This window comes from Hirundo rustica, chromosome 3 (assembly GCF_015227805.2).
Source record: "Hirundo rustica isolate bHirRus1 chromosome 3, bHirRus1.pri.v3, whole genome shotgun sequence".
Lineage (NCBI taxonomy): Eukaryota > Metazoa > Chordata > Aves > Passeriformes > Hirundinidae > Hirundo > Hirundo rustica.
The window spans coordinates 63,287,226-63,312,873 of record NC_053452.1 but is presented as its reverse complement, the minus strand read 5'-3'; the positions used below and the strand labels follow the sequence as shown (position 1 = coordinate 63,312,873).

The window sequence follows — 25,648 nt, the reverse complement described above, 5'->3', positions numbered from 1 at the left end:
CATGAAACTAAAATGTAGTATTTACTGACCTCTGTCATGAAGGATCTCAGTTCTCTGCAATGATCACTATCACAGACATATATCTTTTTAAAAAGCTTAATATTTCAGGCTTGTACTAAAAGAAGGTTTTGCACTGTTCTATAATTTGCATTCTTAGCTCTTCAGAGAAATTAAAATATGAACTCAAAAAAATAAGCACTTAATATTTGGATTGTCTGTCGTGTCCCATCTCTCAGCTGCGTGAATTTAATCTTCTGACTTAAACCTTTATATTTGGAATGTTTTGCTATTAGAAGAGGAGCAGTCTATGCTGGAATACTTCCAAACTCTATTTGTTGCTGCTTGCAAAACTAAAATGGCAAGGCTGCTTGCTTAATTTATTGAGGATTGTTAATGATTTTCTGCACTTGTGAAATATTTGGGCTAATCTTTCATAAGTCTTAAAAATTATGTGGAAAATTGAACATGAAATATTAGCATTATCTGCTGTCACCTCTTGCCTATCTGATCTTAGCAGAAGCCTTAAAATATATACAACAATATATACAATATATATAACAGCAAACAATCTGTTATAGATCTCACTATTCCACCTGCTTGCCAAATAGCTCTTCCCTCCCTTCCCCACCCCCATTTCTGAATCTTTAATCTGGGAAAACAAATCTGTATATAGACTCAGTGTTGCTCTGGTTTAGTATAGTTTAAAACAAACATGTGTGCTGTTTGTAGGAGAGCTTTCATTTTTTAATGCTATAATCATGCATTGCTTGCAGCCAAGGGTTGGTGATCCTTACAGTAAAGCTCTCCTTGTTCTCAGTCAGATGAGGCTGCAGCTGTCAGTCAACACTGAAAGTAGCAATGCAGGGATTTTTGGAAAAAAACCCCACACTCTTGCATCACACACTTTACTTAAACTCAGATCTAAATGTGCTGATGGAAATTTCTTGAGCTTCAAAAAAATATTCTTATTTGGACCAGGCCTGATGCTTCCCAGCAGCAGGGAACAGGTGATGCTGTGAAAGCAGAGATGGTGTCTCAGGTGGGAGAATTGGCAAGTCAAACAGTCTGTGTGGGTAGCATGTGCAGGTCTAAAGGTGTGCAGCATGATTTGGGGATCTCTGAGTAATGCAAAGGTGCCATCCTCTGCTTGCAGCCTTCTAGTACTCCTGCTGCTGGGAAGTCTGAGGAGGGAAGTGTCGCAAGAGCTGGACAAGAGCTGTGCAAAGTAGCTCCATACTTTTGGTAAAGTTGAGGAGTGAAGGAGGAAGTGACATGTCCTGGAGAGGTGCAGATAAGTGAGAGTGCTGCCTCTCTGGCTGAAGAAACTCCTTGTTTAGGTAACCAGTTGTACAGGAGCCTTTTGAGATTGGGAGTCCGCTGAACCATCCCTGCTTATGTGTACAAACCTGGGGGCAATCCCTCCCGCCCAACACAGAGCTTGTCCTCTGTCACTGTGGGACACGGAGGTGGCTCTCTGCCCCTCTCATGTGTCCTTGCAGATAGCTGGGGTCTGCACCATTTAAATGGATTTTGCCAGGAGCTGTTTTGCATCATACTTTTGAGTCCCATTGCTGGTCAGTTGACATGAGAATGTGGTGGTAAGATCTTAGTGCTGAGAGTAAGCTGGAGTTTGACAAGCCCTTGCCATCAGGAGAGAAAGAATACCAGTACTCTTGAAAATACGTATATGTACATTTAAAGCTAAGTTAAAAAAATAGATTATAGCCATATTGGAAATCAGATTTTACAGGTTTTTTTCTAATGTTTTGCTTTCATCCTACAGCTATTCTATTCGCCATTCCATAAGCATGCCTGCAATGAGGTAATGTGCTACTCACATTCTATTTGCTATGGTAATGTTCAACAGAGTAATGAGGGGGGATTTGCATACTTTGATCCTGATCCTGCAGTTTTTAGTTTGATGAGTAGTCTCATTTCAATCAATTAAGGTTATTCATGTAGATGAGGGCTGCAGGACAGGCTAGCTGTGGATTTGGTTGTTGGTTTTTTTATTATTATTATTTTAACTGTACTAACTGCTTAATCTCATGTACAAGCCTTTGAGTAAATGAAGCAGTTTTGAGAGTATTTGGGTAGCTGATTGTTATCAGGTTTGTATTACTGAATCTAAAATTCAGTTGTTTTGCTGTCTGTAGAACATCATCCAAAGCCCATTAACATCAGAGATGCTTTCCACTCCAACAGGCTTTGGATCATGCTCCTGTGGAGGGATTTTACATGAGTGCTTTCATATTTTAATGGCTATAATCACGCTTTACGTGACTGCAGCCAAATATTGACGTCTGTTCAAGTAAAGCTCTGACTGTTTTCAATAAAATTAGTATCCAGCTTTCTTTTTACTCCCTTGGCCTCTAAATACATGACTGTCCCCATTCTGCACAGAGCATGCATGAAAAACAAACTCACAACTAAATGATGGATGCTACTTTGTTCAACTTCAGCACATGTGTAATTTAAGGCAAGCATTCACTGATGTGACCTATGGATCAAATATAAGTTATAAAACTCAGTTTCTCTCTCCTTTTGACCATTCTTGCCCAATAAAAAAGTTTGTAATCTAAATAACAGAAAACTAAATTTGCATTATTTTTTCAACTGGCTTCTGTTTGCCCTTCCCTTTACTTGGGATTATTTTAACTGAGCCTGCTGAGGGATATGATATAAATGTATTTGCGGAACCAGGAACTGCGCTGGACAACAGTGCCTGAGCTTCAGAGTATTCACTAATTATGAAGCAGAACATATGCTGTAAATGAGCTCTCAGGTGCCAAGCAAGGAGCAGAGAATAAGCAGAAGGTCCCCTTCACCGATTGTAGGCTTGTTCAAGCCTCCCTTGTGCTGGGTGAACACAGAGAAAAGCTTAGCTTAGTCAGAGAGGCACCTTAGGAACACAGTCTCTCAAGTCTTTGTCTTTGAAAGCAGCAGTCACAAAATCATGGTGGGGGGCAGGATTCCTCAAAGGCCTTTGGGACCCACTTCCCATGTGGTTCTAATCTCCTTCTTCCCAGTCTTAGGATATTAAATTTGGCATCTTTTTAATAATGTAGGTTATGAACTTTCTCATCAGCTGAAAAAAAGTTTATTTCTTTACAGCAACAATACAAATGGATAAGGCCGTAGAAAAGCAGCACTACAGGCAGCATTGTCTGGTTGTTCTTCTGAGAACGTGACAAATGTACCATAGAGGAGGCAGGCCAGTTATCATTTGGTTTCAATTACTAGGCAGGTTCTGCTTTTGAAAATTTGTAGCTAAAAAATACTCATCCGATTACCATAATTGGATTTGACTGACAGAGCACAAGTGAGTGTTCATAGCCCTGTCCTGTCAGCCAGCCTTGATTCTGTGCTGGCAGTGTTGCCTGGTAAGAACTGATCAAATTGTGGAGTTACCCCATGATGTTGGCAGCTGACTCTTTCCTCCCTTCAACATTTCTCCTAGGAATTCTCCAACTTTCAAATCGTTTGAGGAGAAGGTTGAAACCACTGTCACAAGTCTTAAGGTAAATGTTAGGGGCAGAGTTTTCATGCCTGTGTGTGTTAAAGTGTGACAGCATAGTTGTCCCTATCATTTGTACAGGAGACTGACTGAATTTTTTGTTCCATGAAGAATTTCACGGTAGTGCAAGAGCACTAATGGAAAATGAAGGCAATATGCAAAAAAAATTTTTCCCTTGCTTTGTTGCTAAGAAATTATTTCTGATTCCTGCCAAAGTAAGCAAGTGGTATCAGAAATACCAAAAATAGTGATGATAAGGAGTGTCTGTTCCCAGTCATCTCAATGTATCATTCAGAAATAGAAAAAGGTAATTCAAACTGCACAGCTCTGGAGACCGTTTCCTCTCACAGTGATCTGCTTGAGGAGCCTGATCTTATTTTGTTTAAGCAAAGGTATTCTAGAGGAGTGTATTTGTCATGCCAGCTCAGCCCGTTGTGTTCAGAGTGCTCATAGACCAACCTTTAAGAAATCTGTAATTAAGCAGGACAATACAGTAAGTTTTGAGTCTGAAATAATCCTCCACATCTCATGAAACCTTCATTGTCTACCTTTATTGGCAAACTCACTGACATTTTCTCAAAATATTTTCTTTCTGTATTCTCCTCTCCCTCTCTCCCTCCCTCTCTCTCCCCTCTCTCCTTCCTTCCTTCTTTTTCCTTGTGTGAATAGGGAAGGGAAGTTGGAGTCATGGATCTAGGGTGCCACTAGGGTAGAATTCGGACAAATGGGAACGTCTCAGCATTACTCCTACTTTTTTCTGCCTCTGTTCCAAGGCTTGCAAGATGAGGAAAAACAGGGGATTGGGGAAGAAATAATGGAGTTACCGTTCAATTCTAGGGTTTTGTTGTGGTCTCAAAAAGTGGAGAAGTACCCAGAAAGGCCTCTGAAAAAAGAACAGCAATAGTGTTATCATCTTTCCAACCCCCATATCAGCTACAAATTTTCAGTGACCCCACAGTGTTCTGCAGTTTGCCAAAACTGATGTTCGGGTTTCATAACATTCAGAAGTCAATTTTCAAATTAGATTTTATTTGCTCTTGGAGTTTGGACTTTGGGTTGCAGCTTTCTTGGGAGAGTATGCTATTTCATTTTCCCCTGGAAATCAAACAGGACCAGGGTACCTCACTCTTTTCAACTTTTCTGAAAATCTGAACTCTGATGAATTAAATGTTTTATTGGACTTTCAAGCTGTGCTAGCTAAAGAAACAGGATTATGTAGGATTAACCCTTTGGAAACTTAGAACACAAAGTTCATTTAATTAAAATAATCTTCCTAAGCATTCAGTGGCTGAGAGGTTGAAAAAATGTCACCTTGTCTTTGAGTTCTGTTGCAGTTCTAGGACGGAGTAAAAGGGTTTGTCCTATTTTCAGGCTTGAATTAACTTGGAGTGGGCATATCAGCAAGCAAAGCCACAAAAGAATGTTCTCTTACCAAGACAACCTAGTCACAACAGCTTTGTCTCTTCATCACTTAGTCTTGATAATTTCCAAATCTTTAGATATAGCTCTTTTTTAGGAAACTTAATTTTCAAAGATTTAGTCTTACTGATTTTATTTTTATTACTTATTACAAATCCAGTGACCTGAAGCATTCTGAAAGCAGATGTGCAAGCACATTGGATATGTTTGATTAATATATTTTGGTATCTCTTCCCTGCCTTCCCCCATGAAAATGCTGCTGGCAGTTTTATATTCCAGTATCTAGGCAGCCACAAGTGCCTAAAGGGATGCAAATTGCTGAATCCCTTCAGGGTTTCAGGGTTTGTCCTTGGTTACTACATTCCTTTTGCTGTCCAAAATCCCAGTATGGTTTATGTATTTTGTGAGCAGCTGTGTTGCCAAAGTTGGCATGTAGGCCACTCAGAAAATTAAGCAGTTCATTTTAGTATCCATCTCTTATCCAGCCTGCATAGAATTGGAAAAAAACCAGTGAAACCAGCGTGAGCTACTCAGGTAAACAACCACATTGAGTTTACTGCTAGGGTCTAGGATCCTACCTGGGATCTACTTAGGGACTGTTTCCTTTAAGCATATGAGACATGCCACTGTCAGATTTTATGATGGCAGCCTAGTTTAGAAATTGTGAAGTAAAGAATTTGCTTTATTTGACTGGTTTAATAGCTGCTGTTGTAAGGAAAAACCCATTCCTACATGTTCTCTTGCCTGAACTGTTCCCTGCTCTCCTTGGCCAGGGGGTGGATTGGAAATGGGTTTTGCTTCAGTGTGAGCAGAGGAACTTGCTGTTCTCTGTTTGCCTTATTTCAGACCAAGGTTGGTGGGACAAGCCACACGGGAGGCAGTTTTGAAGAAGTTCTCAGCTCTACAGCCCATGCCAGTGCTCAGAGCTCCCTTGCTGGCACCCGACTCCCTGAAAGTGAAGAAGAGCTTCAATGTTAAACAGCAGGTCCTCCTGAGCCCCACATGCCTCTCTTCAGAGACTTGCCCTCCCTCACCACACAACTTGTGCAACAAGGTTTTGTCAGCTTTGGAAAATTGCCATCCTGGCCTTGTGTTGGAGAAATGTTTCTTCTCCCTATTTCTATTTCAGATGGGCCATTTTATCACCAGGTATTTCATACATCATCAAACCCACACACAAGTCATTGGCTATAATGCACTAAATTCTGTATTAAGTGACTGAATAGTTTTCAGTTACATGTAATTTCCCTCTAACAATCTCCTCAGTCTCTGTTTCTTATTTATTTTGGTTTACTCTTTTCTATCTGTTGGTTTCTGGCTTCCCTCTCGGTGCCACATCAGACAGATGGACCTAGAGCTGTGCAAAGCATTCAACTGCCAGCAGTAGCCAATACACCAGCTGTCTACCGCCCATACCCAGGTGCCCTTTGCCCAGGAGTGTCTGTACATCATCTATTTCCTAACAGAATTAAAATCACTTACTGTCACAAAAAGCTGTTTCTCCTTCAGTGGTACAGTCTGGCATTGCCCTACACCCATTAGGCAGCAGAGTTAAGGAGGGCAGGAAGAGACACCTGGCTATTCATACAGAAACAACCTGTCACAGCTGCTGGTTTCAGATGGTCATTTTGGCTGGAAAAGTTTCAGTTTCAAAATGTGCACCATTGCTTGCTCTCTTTGCTTTGGTAAGACTTGGCAGTGAAATTAATTAGAAAATCAAGTGGAGTGGAGGGAACCTCTAATATTTTTGCCTCCGTATCTTCCCCTAAAAACCAAGGGAAGTTGTATTTATGAGCCTCTGTCAAGATGCAGCCTTAAGTGAAAGAATACAAATCCAACATTTGGCTTCAGACGTGCCATAGGTTAGAGAGCTCATGCCTTCAGAGCTGCTAGCATAGACCCTGTTACCTGTCAATGCACAGGATGAGTAAGAACTTCACTTTTGGTGTCAAATTTCGTTGTGCTTCGCTCCAGGATGTAATTTCACCAACCGCGTTATATCTCTGCGCGATCACCAAGAGCCAGACATCTCTCAGCTTTGATTCAGCATGTTTTCTGAATTGCATTCTTGTAACATGTTTTCTAAGGAAAGAGCAGCACATTTGTGACACTGTCTTGCTGTGTAGTGAGCAGGTGCCAGTCTGCATGTTGCGTTGCTCAGCTTGCTAGGCACCTAGGTGGGCACAACGTTATCAGTAAACACGATGGAAAAGAGCCTGGCTACTTTGAAAATTGATACATTTTTTGAGCATACGCCAAAGCTTCAAATCAGTGTTAGTGACTTTGACATTACAGACTGCTTAAAATTTTGTGAGAAAACGTGGCTTTAAGTGATTTTCATTTTTTCTTGTGTGGCTTTTGTTAGTTTTTATAAAGTTGAAAGTCCTTTTGTAATGTTCTATTGGACCTAAGTTAACTTTGGGCATTTATATCACATGCCTCTTTAGTGTGATTTTTAGCATGGAAACAAATCTAGTAGTTTTTCTAGTATTCTTGTGACAATTTTCTAGTTTATTTTATGTGGTTTTGTGCATAACTGTGAATTTATTTAAAGTGGAAGGTATTAATTGACAGCTTGTGTAAATGAATTTCTTGATATTCTTATTAAAAATGAAGTTCTTGATATTCTTATTAAAAATAAATTTCTCTCTTACTCTTTTAGCCTTTGTGATGTTTTAATTCTGTATTTACCAGTAGTACTGAGCAACCTAGTGGAAGGTGTCCCTGCCACTAGGGAATTGGAACTAGATGATCTTTAAGGTCCCTTCCAACTCAAAAGCACTCTATGATTACTGTGCCTGGGGTTCCACGCTCTGTCCCCTCGATCCCCTGCAGAATGGGAAAGCCTCCTGCTGCACTGCAGGAATGGACAGTTCCTGACTAGGGTAGTATTTGTGCTGGATGTGTTTCTACCCAACATCTCTTCAAGGCCACATTTCTGGTTTGTCAAGAATATTCTCTATTCTGCCCTTCCATGCATCTGTAGCTCTTTTGCACTCAACATCCAATGCAAACTAATGGAGACTATGATTTGTGTGCATCTAGGTGGAATAAAAAGGCTGAAAAAAGCTCGGTGGGTACCACTCCATCCCCCTCTGCATTATGACAATCTGTTGCCAAGAACCACTAATCAGCTCAGCAAAGTGCAACCTGTTCTTCCAGAGTTGCTACAGGGTATGACTGCTGCCCTGGGGGGGGGTGTTCCTGAGCAGAGCAGGCACCTGGCATCTCCTCTGAATCAGACCAATACACCCTGCAGATTGTGTGCAGTGCCAGCCATTGGGGCAAGAAGCTCCCAGCATCTCTGCACAGCACTGTGCTCTAGGCAAGGCACCAGCCACAGAATGCTTTTGTGAGCTTCAATCAGGCCCCCGAGGTTTGTGTAAAGAAAGTACTTCCTGAGTCATGATGCCTGAAAATGTGTGTTCAGATACATTACCTTTAAAGGCTATGACAACTGAATTTAGTTTTATGCTGCTTCATTTGACATGAGGCAGAAGACAGAGAACTCCAGCTCTACCATGTAATTTTTCCAGGTGCAGATTTTGCTTATTGGGTAATCATGGTCTTGCCCTCATCTCTAAGCTGCACACAACTCGGCAGCAGGGTGTGCAGACACTGGCCTCACTGTGGCATTTAGCACCACTACAGCTTTACTTCACAGCCATTCTGTACTTCTGCATGTGTCTCTACTTCTGCCAGAAACTCACTTATGGCAGAACTGGTACCAGCGTGTGACAGCCTGAGAAGGGAGCCAGCTTTACCTGGCTGTACAGGCTTCTGCATTAGATTGCACAAACTCCCAAGGTCCCTCCCAACCTCAGGTATTCTGTGATTATCAATTACCTGTGAAGGAGTCTGTAAAACTGCCAGTCTGGGGTGAGAGGGAGTCAGGAATTTAGACCTTATGGAAATACTGGCACCATTCCCTGATACAACACATGGAACAGGGGAAAAGTTGTATGAAACAAGATACTGATAAAATGTAATTGATGAGATTACCAGTTTTATGCACCATCACTTAAGGCTTATGCACTCCAAAGAAATCTCATCTCTAAGCTCAGCCAACAGCTTCTACTGACACATGCTCATTGGTCTCGTTTCTGTGTAGCACAGAGTGGATATTAACCCATTTTGAAGGTACTTAAATCCATACATATTTAGGAATTCACAGAACAAGACCACCTTGTCCCACACAGTGAACAGATTAGATTGCAATCAACTAATTTTTAAATTATTTTCCCCTGTGGAGAATCTATTTGTAACTGAGACTGCATTAATCAGAGGTTGATTAAAAAGAAGGAAAACCCCAAACATACCAATTCTTTGTTCACTGACACAACCTCTGATCTGGGAGGCAACTACACTACCTGCTCCTCTCTACATGGTGCTGGGATTCTCAGCAGTGAATGCACAAGAAAAAAATCTGCCAGCAGAATCAGTGATATTAGAGGAGAAAAAATAATGACGAGAATATAAACCAAAGTATTTATTATGGCTACAGCATTTAGGAACACCTCAGGGAAGTGGATGAGATGTGGCAGCTGTTCTTTTTTTCCTTTCTCTGTTAATCAGAGATACAAGCTGGAGTATTTCTGGGTGAACAAATTTCCCTGCAAAACAAAAGAAAGAGAAGGTTAATGAAAAATGCTCTCATTTTGCAATGTATGAAAGGCTGGTACTGGAACAACAGCAGGGCTATCACTTGGAATAAATGTCAAATTATTGGAATAAATGTCAAATTATTCTTTTAAGAAAGTGAATGCTTCCAGTTCAATCCAGCTAACGGGGTGTTGTTACACCCCTTCACAAAAAGCTTGTATTGTGTGCTCTAGTAAGACACTTAAAAAGGGATGCACCCTGACCAAGATAATCTGATACTACGTGTCATGCTACAAGAAACAACCCCAGTTACAGGTGCACTTAAGGTATATGCTGTAGGCTCTACACAGACGCCAGCTCAATTTAAGTCACTGAATTCTGGTAGGGGAGCAAAGGTGTCAGTTAGAAAATAAAGCATTACAAGCTTTGTTCATGATGTCTTTTTTTCTCTTTGCTAATCAAAGTCTTACATTTTCCAGAGAGATTATTATTTCCCTGGGGAGTCACCAAAGTATAAATGGGACTTGTCAGGGACTCTGATGACTGCTGGTCCTCTTATTTCTGGAGTCTGTCTATCCCTGCCTAGCTTTTTTTTCCAGGACTGGATGAGTTAGTTACAGCCCTTCTCTGGTGTTTACCTTGCTAAAATTATAAAGTTCATTATTTTACCTATCTCTGCTTTCAACTACCACTGTGTTTTGCAAAGGATGAAAAGCAGTGGATAGAATAAAAAGTAACACAGTTGCAACTTAATCATTTCACTGAGGTGTTTCTCACAGGAACCTTGGGCTGGTCACTCAGCTCACTTGGGGATAACAAATTCTCCTTCTCTGGGTCCTGAAACGTTGACAGAGTACAAACAAGCTGCTAACAGAGCACCAGTGAACACTGAAGACTCCCTTATGAAGACTCTGATGTTTCAGGAAGATCTTTACATACATGCAAGTGTAATGAAAGCTGAGCCTCTAAGGTAAAAAGTGATGTAAAAGGAATTTGGGATAAATGAAATTCAGATTTAATGCCTACAGATAAATGTCAGGTATGTTCACATTCATTAGGGGACTTGAGCAATGAATACCATAACTAGTTCTCACTTGCTCTGAATGTCTGTCAGAAAAAAAAGGCAATTTATATATTTCATTTCTGAAAGAGTAAAAAAAATGGCCAGATGTCATACCAGCAGTTGAATCAAAAAAATCCTGCAGTCTGCCAGGTGTGTTTTCCAACTCTTCATACTCAAATGCTTGCAGTATCATCTCACACTGATCCAACTGCTTTACAAACTTGGCCTCTGCAGTAGACTGGTTTTCATATTCCTGAAAAGATTTCCAGTTGTAAGAAAATAATTTGGTTACTCTGAAACAGAACATTAAAATCTCTTTATATATCTAGAATTTTCTGCATTAGTACAAGCCACTCCAGAAATATTCAGCACAATTATGTCTTCCACTTTGTTTTTACAAACACAGTGGGGTCAGCAAAACACTTGAAATATGTTCCAATTTTATATTAAATGCAGTGGGACATAAAATGCAATCTTTTGTATAATCTAACTCCAAACATTCCAATTGTTTTGGCTGAATCAGGGATGATATGGAGGCAACTCTGCATCACATACAAGTTAAACAATAGGTTCAATTTAACATATTTTACATATAAAGATCATTTCAGGACTCACTAAAGCTATAAATTGCCACAGTGCGTGCCTATGCACTATCACCAACTATTTTTAAGACCTATTTTGCATTTTTCTCACCAGTTGCTGTTTCTATATGGAGTTGTTCTTTATATTTCTCCTGTCATTCCTGCCTAATCTTTTTGGTCTAATCTGTCTGAGCTGCTTATGTCCTTATGTCTCTCCCAGGAGATAGGAAGGGGAGAGGTTAAGGGGTTTCCTCCCCTTCAGAATTTAAGTCCTTTAATCTCTCTGCTATCTTTTCCCTCTCTACAGTCATCATCAGTATATGAGTGATTCACATTTCTAGTCACCTTGAACAATTTTGCTGTCACTTGCTTCCACTTATGGCTGCAGACAGGTTTGGCATTGCATTTTCTCTTTTCCAAATCTACTGCATTGTATGTGGTGTCTCAGGAGCAGGTCTTCCTGACTCTCCCAACTTCCAAAACCAACCCCATAAGAAGAGGTTTTCTTCTGTGCAGGTTACCATTACCTTGATGCCACCGGCAGGTCTGACCCTATTCATCATCCCCACCACCATTAATCACATCTAAGTACACACTGGGCCCATCTGTGCTCCCACACCCACAGAACCTTCCAGAGAGAAGAGCAGCACGAGTGCAGGAAAAGGTTTGCCTGCTGACCACAGAATCTGGCATTCCTTTCTTCATCTTAAGACAACTGTGCTGTGAGTGTCACCCACAGTAGCAAAATCCCAGTTTGTAATTCCAGCACTGTGATGCTCAGATAAGTGTGAGAGCCATTTCCTTGTCTTGCATGCTATTAGGAGCCTGTTCTTATGCTTATTCCTTTACCTCTGAAGTCAGAAATCCAGATTTCGATAGCCGTGATTGGTTTACTATTGTATTTAGATTTCAGTGGTACTTTCAATTTTCAGTTATATCTTCATTATTATTTTAGTAATAAATTTCATTTTAGTGTTTTTGTCATGTTTTTCTCTTTTCAGCCTGGGCTCTGCTTCATTTTTAAATTGTTTAAATACTAATTTTCTTAAATCTATTAATATCTACTCTGTTTTTTTTATAATCTGTTTTGCAGGGGGGAAGGTCCCTCAAAGACAAACGAAATTCTTGGCAGTACTACAAAGGAATACTTCAGGAAAAGGAGAAGTAGTGCTGTTCACCTGTGAAAGTTGGTCCCACCTCCAGCAATTAGGTGGGAGTATCAGTCTGTTGCCAACCTCTTTGTGCTATACAGCCTACCAGCTCTTATTCACACCTCAGCTCACATTGCCCTCAAGAAACACCAGCTATGACATGTGCCACTGTGCTCAGTGCTGAAACAAACACTTACTGTTTCCTCCCCACAGGTGGTTAAGACTGAATTAACAGTGTACTTTGGAAAAGCACTAACTGGACTCTCCAACACCACAGGCCATCTTTTAAAAATCATTCCCATGCTTGTGCACTTGAGAATAAAAACCAGAGCTGAAATGTGCCTTGCTGTTTTTTCAAACATATCTGGGATTAAGTTATAAAGTGAAAATATATCTGAGGCGTCTCCCTGCTGCCTCTCTCCCCTACACTACACTGGCTAAGTACCCACCAACACCATCCAAAGCAACAGTCCTTGTAAAGCTGAAAGGCAGAGAGACAGAGACAAAGGCAGGGCAGTGCAGGAAGGACTTGCTAACAGTGTCAAGAGATCTTGTCCTGCTCAGCACTGTTCAACTCTGGTCCATAACCACCTTCACTCACAAAAAAAAAATCATAGGGAAATGTCTCTGGCTAGCTGAGCGCAGAGCAGCACCAAGTTATCAGAGGCTTCTTGTTTTCATATCTCTTTTCTTTTTTCCCCTCTTAAGGAGCAACCAGTTGTTCCACTTAACACTAGAGAGACTACATGTGAGTAGTAGATTTTTAGGGTACCCTCTCTGCAATGTGGGTCACATTCATGCTAATGAATTGCAGACACAGTGCCAATAAATAATCCTGAAGGTAGAAACAAAGACCAAACTATCAAAAGTGTGCACATATCAAATTATGGTTAATGAGAATGATGAAAAACGAGCAAGCTGAAGAACTGACTCCATACTGAACCAGCTCGTACAATGTCACAGAGAAGACAGACCAGCAAAGAAAAAAATAAACCCAATTATACAGAACAAACCTTATCCATCAAAACCTCATTTTCCTTGATTTTAACAGTTTCTCAAGGGAAAAGGAACCAGTGCTCCCTAAAAAAGTATACACATATTATTTCCCATATCTGATGATGTTGGTTTACCTGTTACCTTACAATATAGCTGAGAGCCCATTCCCACTGCCTGTTCAACCACACAGCTGCGACAGGGAAAAAAGAAAAACCAAAATAACCCTAAACCTAAAACAAAAGCATAAACCGGGTTGTAACAAAGGGCAGAAACTGGATGCAATTATCTGGAATTTAAATACACTCTAAGCAGAAAAGAATATGAATGTAAGATACAGACTCAGGTCATAAGAGTCCAAGAAACACAGAATGCATTGTTTGAATGAGAGGTTGTGGATACAATTCCCCCCATGCAACCATATGTCAGGAGGAGATAAAGCACAGTAATTATAAACTTGAATTGTCTGGAAATAATCTAATCATCCCTCATTTCCAAGTATAAAAGATCTTATCAATTAACAGCATGGGTTCACATAAAAATGGTTAAATCCCCTTTAAACACAAAAGATAATTTCTAATACAAACTTTTATGGAACCCCAGACCAGAAATCTCCAGTGTTTGTAGAAAAGCTTGCGTTTTTTGTCGCATTTAAGTTTAAACTTTAGTTTACTTAATCGTTTTAAGTTACTACAAAATATCTGGTCTAATGGACTTTATTAGAAAGAAATGAAAGCCAAAGAAACTACCTGCATAAGAAGAAGGGAATCCACAGCACCATCACCTACCACTATTTTTTTTCCCGGTATTAAAAGCTGCAAATGGCCAGATATGAATGAAAGGTGATAATGTAATAAAAAATCAGATTTATATCCAGAGGGCTGGATGCAGAGGACAAACCCTTCCTTCAGCTGTACAAACCAAGCCCTGGACAGGTTCATCAGGAATTCTGAGAGGTGAGGGGCAGAAGATGATCACTTTAATAAAGTCCAGTGTTTCTGTTCAAAAAGGATCCTAAAATGACCTTGACTCATACTGTTAAGCTTTATCTTCTAAGCAAATAAATCTCACTTTCTTGAGGTCAAAATAAGAGATGGCACAATTTCACAGGTACATGGGAAGAAGGGAATGGTCACCCTGAATTTTAACATAGGATTAAAAGAATGCAAACTTACTTCCCAGAGTTCATAGATTTCTTTTCTGAGGTCCTCTGATAGAAGCTGGGTCAGTTGTTGCATAGCTGTCTGAAAAAAAAGAAGCCTTTTCCATTTATCTATTTTGTGAGAAACACTTTTATCGTCTTTTCTGAATAATTATCTAGTTGTTACCAAGCTAGCAGAAACATCCACTACACAGCATATTACTGTATTGTTTTGGCATGGCAAGTTTTGGCTACAACTCTAGCCAAGGTGGTAGCACCTCTGCTACCATATTTAAGCATTTATAAACATATTTATTTATAACATATTACATATATTTATGTACATATAATATTTTTATTAAAACGTATTTAAGAGGAAGGGAAATCCCTGTGCAACTCCATCCAGAGGGAGGAGTGAGAAGTGAGAGGAAGAGCTCTGCAGATACCAGGGTTAGTGAAGAAGGAAGAGAAGGTGCTTCAGATGCCAGAGCAGAGACTCCCCTGCAGCCCCTGAGGAAGATCATGGTGAGGCAGCTGTGCCTCTGCAGCCCTAGAGAGGAGCAGAGATCCACCTGAAGCCCCTGGAGGTCCATGGTGGAGCAGATATCCACCCAGGGCCCATAGAGGATTTGAAGCAGGGGATACCCAAAGGAATCTGTGACACTGTAGGAAGCCTGCACTGGAGCTGGCTGCTGGCACAACTTGTGACTCCAGAAATTGTTCTGCAAGCTCTTTGTGTTCTCCCAGCTGATCAGTCTCATTCCTGTGCTGTCTCTACTGTTTGCCCAGTAACATGAAGGCCTGCTTCTAAAACAACCAACATCACAGGAAAGACAAAGGTTTCATGCCATGATTGTTTCTCCACTTCAAATAGAGGATACAGTGTCAATGGCTCCCCATTGCTTGCCACCACTGAAGCATCAAGGTCTCATTCCTTCTTACCTCTCTCCAGCTCGGGAACTCATCAGATTTCAAGGTTAGGTGGCTAAAATGACTTACCTGGCAAAAACCCCTACTCCAAACAACACCCTCTCTCCTCCAAAAAAACTCCAAAACTTCTTTTTTTAATCAGGTTCATTTTTTGCTGCCTTAGTGTTGGTGAGACTCACTGGTTAAAGTTAGTGCACAAGCCACTCCAGAGCCAGCTCCATGCCAGCTGTTCAGCAAACTGAAAAAAGGAGAACTCTGCAGTGGAAGCAGAGTATTGGTAACTCACCTCAAGCCACCTCCTGAAGTGGCAACCCATGGTATACTTTTACAACAAAGTATTTCAGAGTTATCCCAAATGTTTAATGCTTTACTTTCCTTCCCACAAAGTCAACAGAAAGTCCTCACTGACTGAAATGGGAGCAGAAGGAGCTGCAAATACTTAAGAAAACTTCTTAAACATACCTAGGCATCAAAATCTCTTTTTCTTTGCCTAAATTCAAATAAGAATTCTCACTAGACCAAAGTTGAAGGTCAGTGGCACAACAACCTTTAGAGGCTTCCAGGAAAGAGGTATCTTCTGTTCAGTGTTCTGAAGCTCTTTGAAGAGTGTAACAAACACCTCAGTCATTATTCCGCCCCTGCTTTTATGCTTATCTGGTTAAAACTAGGGGCTGGGGGGCCATGGCTAACTCTAGGAGTAAGCTCCTTGCTAAGAAAGTGGAAATCAAAGACCTAAGGTACATTTGGCATTCCTGAAGTACTGTCTTTACTGGCTGTAATTTTGGTGTTTCTTTTTTTCAATATACTTCCTAGTGTGTTCTTACACTGAATGAAAATAGCCTCTGCAGAGTTTCTGAGGCATGACATTGCCCTCTAGCTGTGGCTACAGAAATGGTTGACATTTTCTTCAAATAATGCCACAAATCAAAACCAGCAAACCAACAGTTTGGATAAGTGCAAGGCCAAAAATAAACTGACTCTAGGCATGCTGAGTCAGAATCACAACAAAAAAGACACCTGCATCTGAAGCTCTGTGCAAAAGGTTTAAATCAAGTCTCTGCCAGCCTCATGATCTGGCACCACACACATGTCAGATCACCTACTCCCTGCTCCTCACCTCTTGGTAAGGCTGCTGAATGTGACTAAGGCTACCAAAACTGCAGCTAGTTCAGGAATAATGGCCAAGATGAAGATTACTTCAAAGATTCTTCCGTAACTTTGTACTTGGTGACGTTACAGGTACAAAAATCACAATAAGCTGGAAACTCTACTTGGTTGTGGCAGGCTTGTCCAATGCCACTGACAGTATAATAATGCTTGGAGTGCTCCTTCACCACCACCAGAACACTAAAACACATAGAATGCTCTGCAGCTGTGGCTTCACACCTTATGTTCATACCTTTTCTCTCCTGTGTTTCTCCTCTTTCGGGATATTATCTGCAGGAGCAATATCTCCAACAATGCATTCGGCCATATCATGAACCAAAGCTAATCGTAGGCATCTGACAAGAAGGAGGGACAGAATAATTAGTTTTTCAGCATTTTAGGTTGAAAACTTATCCAAAAGCCTAGGAGACTGCAGAATTTATCCCCCTTCATATACTCTCTAAAGGTTGGTTGGAGCTTTTGTTAAACCTTATTTAACATTTTCCACTTTTTGGTTAAGGGCAGTATTTTCCACCTAGACATGATTTTGAGTTCTGATTTCTAGTCCCTACTGCTTGTAAATGTAGATTTAAGTACAAATATACTGTGTACAAGAGCATAATATTCAAAAATAATGCACTTAGCTTTTGTATACTTGGCTTTTGGAGATGCTGTGGTAATTAACTACATCATACACTTTACATTATTCCTGCAACAGGTAGAAGGTAATCTGATTGGAGCAATCCCAAATTCAGTAAATAAACTGTCACTAACAGCTTTGCGGCTATGCCAGCTGCAGCAGAAGACTCAAAAAAAGCCTTCATCAGTTCCTAGAGCTTTCTCTGCTATCTATTGCTCCTTACTGCTGCCGAGTGCTCCTTCAGTCTGTCAAAATCCACATGGTCTATGGCTCTGATATGGCTGTCTGTTGCTTCACATTGTTTTTTAACAAGGGTCTTCAGCCTGCTTACTGTTTGAAAGAAGACCAGATTTGAGCCTCTGCCCTAAGGACTTGCCTCAAAACTCACAGTGAAGCAATGAAGTTTCTAGTTCCTTTCAGTAGTCCAGGTAAACAGGACCCTGACCAAAGGATAGAGGGAAAAGAAGAGGGGAAAGGACTTCAAATTTCTTCAGTGTGATTTAAAAGCTCTTACTCGGGACAACAGCTTCTTTTAGCTTTTGCAGCTCTCCCACAACATACGGTCGTGATAAGCACTGGCCGTCTCACCTGTCCTTGTTAAGGTTTTTATCTTCAGTCACCAAAGCCATCATCGCCATCCTGTACATATGGTCGGAGACGCTCTCTGGGTTTGCCACGTTCCTGTAGACCCATCCTGTCCGCGGTACTCTCTGCGTCCGTGTCACAGAATCACAGAACCAGTTAGGTTGGAAAGGGTCGCAGAGATCATCGAGTCCAACCTCTGGGCGGATACCACCGTATCCACCAGACCGTGGCACTGTGAAGGTTAAACCCCTTGGTTTCGCAGGCCCTCGTTTCAGAGACACCAGCAGAAATTCCGCCCCACCGCGGCCTCCACGCTCCGGAGACTTTGATGCTCGCAGCGAACACCCGCCCCAAGGTCCAGCCGGGCCCGCCGGCCGTACCGGGCCGGGAGCGCGGCTCAGCCGCGGCCGGAGGGCCGGCACACGGCGGCACCCACGAGGCCCCGCCGCAGCGCCGGCCCGGCCGGGCCCGCTGCGCTGGCACAACGCGGGCAGAAGCCCCGGCTCACGCCGGCCTCCGCCAGCCGCGGCCCCGCCGCCGGCCCGGGCGCTGCCGGGAGAACCCAGCCCAACCGCCCCAGGCCCGCTCCAGCCCCCGCGTCCGCCCCGCCGCGCCTGGCCCTTGGCCCGCGCCCACCTTAAGCTGCCCCAGCAGCCGCAGGAAGGCCAGCAGCCCGACCCCGCCGCCCGCCGCCATCGGCAGCACGGCCTCGGCCGCGGCTCCTCCTCCTCCTCCTGCCAGGGCGGGAGGCGGCGGTGCCCGCCCTGCGCCCCTCGGGAACGGGTCCGTAGCGGGGCGGGGAGCAGGTGCCTGGGGAAAGCTCTCAGCGGGGGGAACAGCGACCCCAGAGCTCGGCTCCTCGGGGTTCATTAAGCACAAAAAAGAACGACACGGGCTGCGACTGTAACGAGAGAAGCAGCAAAAGAAGCCGGGCTGCTCACGAGCATGAGCGCGGCGGAGTGGAGAAGTGAAGGTAGCAGGCGTGTCCTCTCCTCTCTTCCGCTGGGGTCCAGCTGGGAGGAGGGAAAGGCAGCCTGGAGGGCGGGAATGGCTCGTACTTCTGTCAAAACTGAGCATCACGGTGACTTTTGCCATGCCTAAGGGAAGAAAAAAAAAAAAAAAAAAAGGCGAAAACTCATGTTATTGTTCAGAGAAGAGCAGCTAGTTATCAGAGTTGCTGATGAGTTTTAAATTATTCTTCATATTATAATAAATTAATATGTGGACTCCCAGCATCTTGCTACAAGCACACACGTCACTTTTATGAGCTGAATAAATAACATGATGACTTACCTGACAATTGTGAATTTTCAATATGCGTTGCATTTCTTTGCTGCTTTTACATTGCCAAGTGAAATAACGGATAATGGTTTAAATGTGGTGATGAAACAGAATGTTCCAGGAAAAAAAAATCTGCAGTTTTGCCAGCTATCAACAGATGGCAGAGAATTTTAATTTTCGTTTGTGCAAATATTTAAACTCCTAAATTAATAATAAAGCCCACAATAAACAAGAACCCTAGACCGGGAAAGTCATCACCTTTACACCCGTGTACACGATCTTAGATGTGTTGGGTATGGCAGTACAGCTTTCCTGGCTGAAGTGAATTACATCTGTTGCAGATTTGGCTTGACAGCTCTTGAAACCATCCAAAATAAAAATTAAATACTTTGTCCAGGCTGTCTGCCTTCCACAGTGAATAGTTTGTTTCATAATGTCCTCTTTGGGCCTCCTCGTGCCCCTAGTTTCCCGTTGTATTGCATGCCACTCCCAAGGGAAGTTTAGCCCCACTGTATTGTAATCCCCGCTCAGGCAGTGGCACGCTGCTGTTGTATGTGCCCTTAGGCTCCTCAGCAGGCAAGGGAGGCCTGGGATGCCTCAACACCTCCTTCAAGGTGATGTGGTTTAGATCCCAACTTTCTTGGTAGCCATCACTGAAGGTGCCCTGTCTTGATCTGAGAAATCACCAAAGTGGGCCCTGTGTTCAGCCAGTGCCTCATCAACACCATGCAAAGGGGGACAGGAACTTTCTTCAGCATACTGGCTGTACTCCTGATGTAGGCAGTTGTGTGATTTTTCCTCTTTGGGTTGAGAACATGCTATGAGCTTGTGTTGGACTTGGATTTCAGGTCCTTTCTGATGAAGCTGCTAGCCAGTCTGTTTCTTCACAGTTGGTACAAATAGAAGGACTTACTCAGCCCTGAGCATTTATTCTTGTGTCTCTCTGTGTTAAACATGTTGAAACTTCTGCCAGCCCAGTCCAGAAGCTGCCTAAAGTCCCTCACAATTTAAGCTCTGTCATTTAGTGTGTCAGCCACCCCTCCTAATTTAGCGTTACCTTAAAATAACCTGAGAGTGCATCCTGTCCCGTGATCCAGGTTTTTAATAAGACAATGCTCTACATGGTCGCTTGTATCAACCCCTAGAGTACTCCACCTGTTTTAGGCCTTCAGGCACATTGCCGAGCCACCGGTGCCACCCACTGGGCCTGTCAGCCTAGGCAGTTTTCAATGCATCTATTAGACAGTTTGTTCATGCCATTGCTCCTAAGTTTGTGAGTGAAAGTGCTGCAGGAAATCATTCCAACCACTGTAATGATCAGCTGTGTCCACTACTGCATCCTACGTCCACGATAGCAAACCTTTTCACTAGAGGATGCAGTCAGGTTGGCCAAGTGGGACTTGTTCTTCATATATCAATGCCAACTGTTCTTGACTGCCTTCTTGTCTTTTACGGGTCTCTTTCTAATAGAGCTTTTTCAACAAGCAATTGACAATTCTGTGTTGTAAATGAGATAATGGATCTAGTTCAGAAACACTATTCTTAAGGCTAGCTGATAACAGATATGTTGTCTTTTAACTCTTCCTGAATGGATCTATTCAATGTACATGTTTAGTATTTATAGCACTTTAAATCCAGTAATCAATTTACTCTTGCAAATTCATTAATAATTATTTAATATGGGTAAGTCTTATACATCCCACATGTACGGAGGAGGTGTGATTTTCAATTTTGTTGCCTAATAAATTCTTTGCCACTGATGTCCTTAAGGTACGTTTTTAGAATGAACGCTTGAGCGATAATCACAAGGTTGTACTCACAGGCACTGGCTTCAGCGTAAGTTCTGTAATATTTGTCAATTTTGTAGCTTTTATATGTGTATAATTCCTCTACATGCACTCTGTGTGCTGTTTTTGCATATTGCTTATTGACACTGGTTTTCCACCCAGTCATTCTTCGACAGTACTTAGAGGTATCATTTATGTGCTTTTCCGAGTACCTATCAAATGCATGGACTCTCAGTAGGCTGGACGACCCCAAGAGAGTACAAATATTAGCTCTCTCAGGATTTTATTCTTGAGTAAGTAGCCTGAAAACAGGAATCAGCTCCATACAATTTTAAGCAGCTTTTTTTATGTAATTCAGAAACTTCAGCAAGGATTAGCAAAGTCTCCCTGCAGGATATTAAGGTAGTGCTAAGGCTTAAGTCTCAATCTTTCATCAGTCTCAGATGGCTTTTTTCTCCATCTTTTGCCAGAACAGATGGCAATTCCAAAAAAAAATCCCAAATAAGCTAGTTACCGCAGAGTAATTATGGTTTGTGAGCTGGAGATGGCGCTCTCTGCCCACAGATTTCTGCTTTGACCACATTTGCTGCTACCCGATGCCAGGCTGAAATTATGCTTCCATTTCTTTAAGAAATACCTCTGGGGGTGAGGGGTTGCTTTGCCTACTTGGTGCAGTGATGTGAAAACCATCTCCCCAAATGCCAGGTGGCTGGCAGCAGACCCGGTAACTACGCCTAAGGTGGATCATAATCAGTTTGAGATTTATGTAATGTAGCTCCAAATGATAACACATTGGGTTTTGAAAACCCTGATGTGTTCTGCTAACATGGGCACAGTAAACCTTGTACTGGCAAAATATCTTCAGGAAAAGTAATTGATGGGATTCATTCGTTACCGTCTGGCATGAAAAGAAAAAAAGAGTGTTGTGTAGTTCAGTGGACAGGGCAAAATGGTTGTATATCACAGACCCATCAGTAAGAAATATCAGCCTTGATGCGCTCCCTAATAGCAAAAAGATTTATTAGCACCTGCCAGACACTACAAATGGTCATTTTAGTTCTCCAGACTATATTATCTTCCTTTGTCTGAGGCAATCTTAGCAACTATTTAGAGCTGGCTAGTGAAAATATGTTGTAAGAATTCTTCAGTAAGGGTACAGAAGAACAAACTTCTGGAGTGACAGTACATGTGTTCCATGTGGCTCCCTTCACTCTGCCATGCACCTACCAATGCTGGACTGTATATTCTTGTGCCCAGGGAGTCCCTCTCTCCCCTGTGTGGGCTGTCAAAGCTGGTGAGAGGCACCTGAGAGAGGCACCGTGCACTGGTATCTGTGCCAAGGGCTGGACACCTTCTGCTGAGACTTCACAGAATCACAGAATGGTTTGGGTTGGAAAAGACCTTAAAGATCATCTACTTCCACCCCACTGCCATGGGCGGGGACAACTTCCATTAGACCAGTTTGCACAAAGTCCCATCCAACCTGGCCTGGAACACTTTCAGGGATGGGACATCCACAGCTTCTCTGAGCAACCTGTTCCAGTGTCGCACTGCACTCGCAGGAAAGCATTTTTTCCTAATATCTAGTCTAAACTTAGTCTCTTTCAGCTTAAAGCTGTTCCATCTTGTCTTGTCATCCCTCTCTGTATCAGAAGGCTGAGGAGAATATACACTTATGGTAGGATTCTAGTAATCAGCAGTAACTGTCCAGCGTCCCTGTTCAGTGTAGCTAACCAGTGGCATCACTACCAGAAAAAAAAATGTTCTTCTTGTTGCTGTTGCATAACATCTTGGGCCTTCTGTGATTAACAAAAAGTTTTCTATCAGAACCCTTAGGATTAGCCTCTCTAAACCTTCAAAATTAAGAAAAAGTTGTTTTACCTTATATGTGTAACAGATCTGCAGAGCCAAGAGGAGAACTTTAGAATAGCAAATTTGGAAAAAAAAAAAAAAAAAGGTTAATTTAAGAGCAAATCAATCTTACATGAGCAGAACATTTCTAATGGAAAAAGGCAGCTGAATTAGAGGATTAGGTCACACTGCCTGATTAACATCATTTGATCTTTGGCTATTGAAAAGCCACTGGTCTTCTCAGAGAATGGAAGCATTCAGACTTTAAATGACACCACAAACCTGGCTTTAAAAAAACCTGCTAAACTGAAAACAATTTGCCTTGCTTCAGTAATTGTTGGTTTGTCTCTGCTGTGGTGGGATGCATCCAAATCAGGATTTAGAAATCCCTCACAGTTTGCTTTAACAAAGAAGGACTGCAAAACTGAATGAGGGTATCTTGGGCACTATGTGGGAGAGGCTTACAGAGTGTGAATCTTGTCTTGCTTTGCCATATCATATTTATTTCTTGTTTAAAGGTGGAAGACGAATACTCAAATATCTGTTTGATGTTCGTTTTCTTTATTATGCATTCCCTGGTGGTTTTGCCTTTTTAATTTTGCCTAAGTTAGTTAGGTAACAGTAGGAGGTAACAAAACAAAAAAAAGAAGCTCACCTTGGACCACAGAGCCCACTCAGAATCTGAGAGGTATCTGCTGATGACATTTGGTAAGAGAGCAAGAGAGGGAGTTCTAGTTACAGTTTTTATTGGTTTTAACTATTCTTTTAACTGAATTTAACTAAGAAACATGTTTGAACAAAGAAGCTTTTCTTAAAATTGTACCTCTTTCTTGTGAGCCTCAACGTGAAATTGTAACAGATCAGCCTTGGTTTTCTGAAATTTTCTGAGGTAAAGTGAGAATGAGGGAACCATTTATGATATAACGAAGCCTTTTGTCACTGGAAACACCAAGAACAAGAATAAATCCCATGTTAAAAAAAAAAAAAATCCTCTGGCTACCTCTAATATGATTTCTGTTAAAAAGCTTATACTGTTTTTGCTAATTGTACTTAAATGTGTTTTGAAGGGATTTTAACAATCACCTGCCACTCTCAGCAGTGACACTTAGTAAACAGCAAGAAGACAGAAATCAAAGAAGTTATTTCTAATCTCTAATGATCTGATGATCAGTTTGCTCAAAGAATTTTTCTGTGCTTTTTGTAAAGTGTTAACCAGTATTCACAAGCAGTGTATTTTTATTATTTTTAAAAATGCTGATTTTATATTAATGATGTTATTTTCAGTCATACTGTTATTTCAGTTGCTAGAGATGAAGAAAATCGGTATTTTAGGATATAGAAAAGCTGTGAATATTCTTGTTATTCCCCCGGTCATGTTTTTAAGCACTGCACACATATAATGAGCACACGTATCCTGCTCAGACTCTTGCTTTTCAGCCATCTCCCAAATGTCAGCCAAGTCCGACCCTGCTTAGCTTCCAAAATCAGATGTGGTCAGGCATGTAACAATGTAAAGAAAAATAAATCCTGAAAGGCACTCTGAATTATATTGTACTTTTTTCTTTTTTTTTCCTGACATGCACGAAAGGACAAAATGGAAGTTTTATCACAACACTGCTTCCTTTTGGGTGCCCCCACCCTCCCTTATTACTGTGAGCAACGTTTTCTCAAAATAAAGGCACACTGATTTGTTTGTTATTTTAGGCTCTGAGAAGCAGGTCAGACTGGAACCCTGTCCAAGTGTATGCCTCTGGTCCCATTAAGGGCCTATGAAGGTACTTATCTCCATCCGCTGCAAAGCGGTGCATTGTCTCGCCGAGCGAGCTCCCGATAGCGCACGGCTCTGTCTCTCACTCCAGCGATGGACGGACGTGCTTTTGCAGCCCGGCGCGATCCGGGGCCGCTGCGCTCCCGTCGGCTCCCGCACAGGGAGAGATGCACGTAATTAGCTGCGTTAGCTTCCTGCCCCCCCAGCACTGCTCGGCTATTATTTTGACGGCTGGTGACAGGGCTGTGGAGCCTCCCTTCCCCTCTGTCACCCTGCCTGGCAGCCGCAGCTGGGCGGCTGATTTGTGCCCTGCCAGCCCCGGCGGGAGCGGGGAACACCCTGGGGCCACGGCGCTTCGCCGCAGGGGCTTCGAGGGGTCTTCTAAGGGCAGGGTCTCTGGCCGCAGCTGGGGGCGGCACTCCCTCCTCTCTCATGCCACCGGTACAGCTCCTACGCTAACAAAAAACCCTCTGCTTTGCTATTTTTTATCCGAATATTTGAGCCCTTCAGACGCCCCTGAACGAAACACGCCAGCCATTGGCGTGCTCTTTGCTAATCCGAGGCAGCCTTTTGCATGGGCCTCCGCTTTCTAACCTGAGATTGACTTTAATTATCCATTATTTTGCCTTCCTCCCTGAGAGCCCCTTGCTGAATGCATTGTGCCACCCAGCATATTAGTCAATCATCGCAGCTTACGGAGCGCGATACTTCACATCTTGGCTTCGGTGTCATTCATGTGCACTGAGTGGAGACAGCAACCACTTTTAAGACGCTGGGTAGATTTAAGCATGCTAGGGCCTGTCTGTCCCTATAGTAAATAGCTTTGCTGACATTTAAGCTGCACATGGCTTGATGTTAGGTCAAACAAAAATGTCACACTATAATCACTTTTTAAATAGCTGTTTCCGGCTCAGTTAGTACTGTATAGTTCCAGAAGAGAAAGGTTTTACAAGCTGACAGACAGAAAGGGGGAACCATCTGTATAGGATGTTTGCCTAATCCCATCCCTGCCCTTGCCTGTCAGGCTTGGAGGCTTTGCTTGTTAAAAAAAAAAAAAAAAAAAAAAAAAAAAAAAAAAAAAAAGGTGCTTATACAGTTTAATGCCACTGTACTTTTCAGCTGGGCAGACTCTAAAGAAAACTCACAAATAAGTTCTAGGGAGAACTCACGGCTTTGATGTAGCTGTGAGGGGG

The 25,648-nt window shown here is 42.2% G+C and overlaps 2 protein-coding genes across 9 annotated transcripts in view; one reads left to right on the top strand and one right to left on the bottom strand.

Annotated features, from left to right (window-relative positions):
• TPD52L1 (TPD52 like 1) overlaps positions 1-7,502 on the top strand; it is a 52,210-nt gene extending 44,708 nt beyond the window's left edge. For 7 of the 8 annotated variants that reach the window (XM_040060124.2, XM_040060125.2, XM_040060122.2 and 4 more), the window contains 3 exons: positions 1,784-1,822; positions 3,461-3,521; positions 5,783-7,502. In XM_040060124.2, coding sequence (XP_039916058.1) covers positions 1,784-1,822; positions 3,461-3,521; positions 5,783-5,914 — 232 coding nt within the window. In that variant the 3' untranslated portion in view covers positions 5,915-7,502. Of the gene's footprint in view, positions 1-1,783; positions 1,823-3,460; positions 3,522-5,782 lie in introns of those variants that run through there. The other variant, XM_040060126.2, reaches the window with a different exon arrangement.
• A 1,896-nt stretch (positions 7,503-9,398) lies between these two features.
• Positions 9,399-18,771, bottom strand: HDDC2 (HD domain containing 2). The gene is made up of 6 exons (XM_040060192.2): positions 18,405-18,771; positions 17,772-17,893; positions 16,797-16,899; positions 14,502-14,570; positions 10,716-10,854; positions 9,399-9,549 (listed from the first exon to the last, which is right to left on the bottom strand). Exons 1-6 carry the CDS (start codon positions 18,636-18,638, stop codon positions 9,455-9,457), a joined length of 762 nt encoding a protein of 253 aa, XP_039916126.1. The 5' UTR covers positions 18,639-18,771; the 3' UTR covers positions 9,399-9,454.
• Between the last annotated feature and the right edge of the window lie 6,877 nt (positions 18,772-25,648).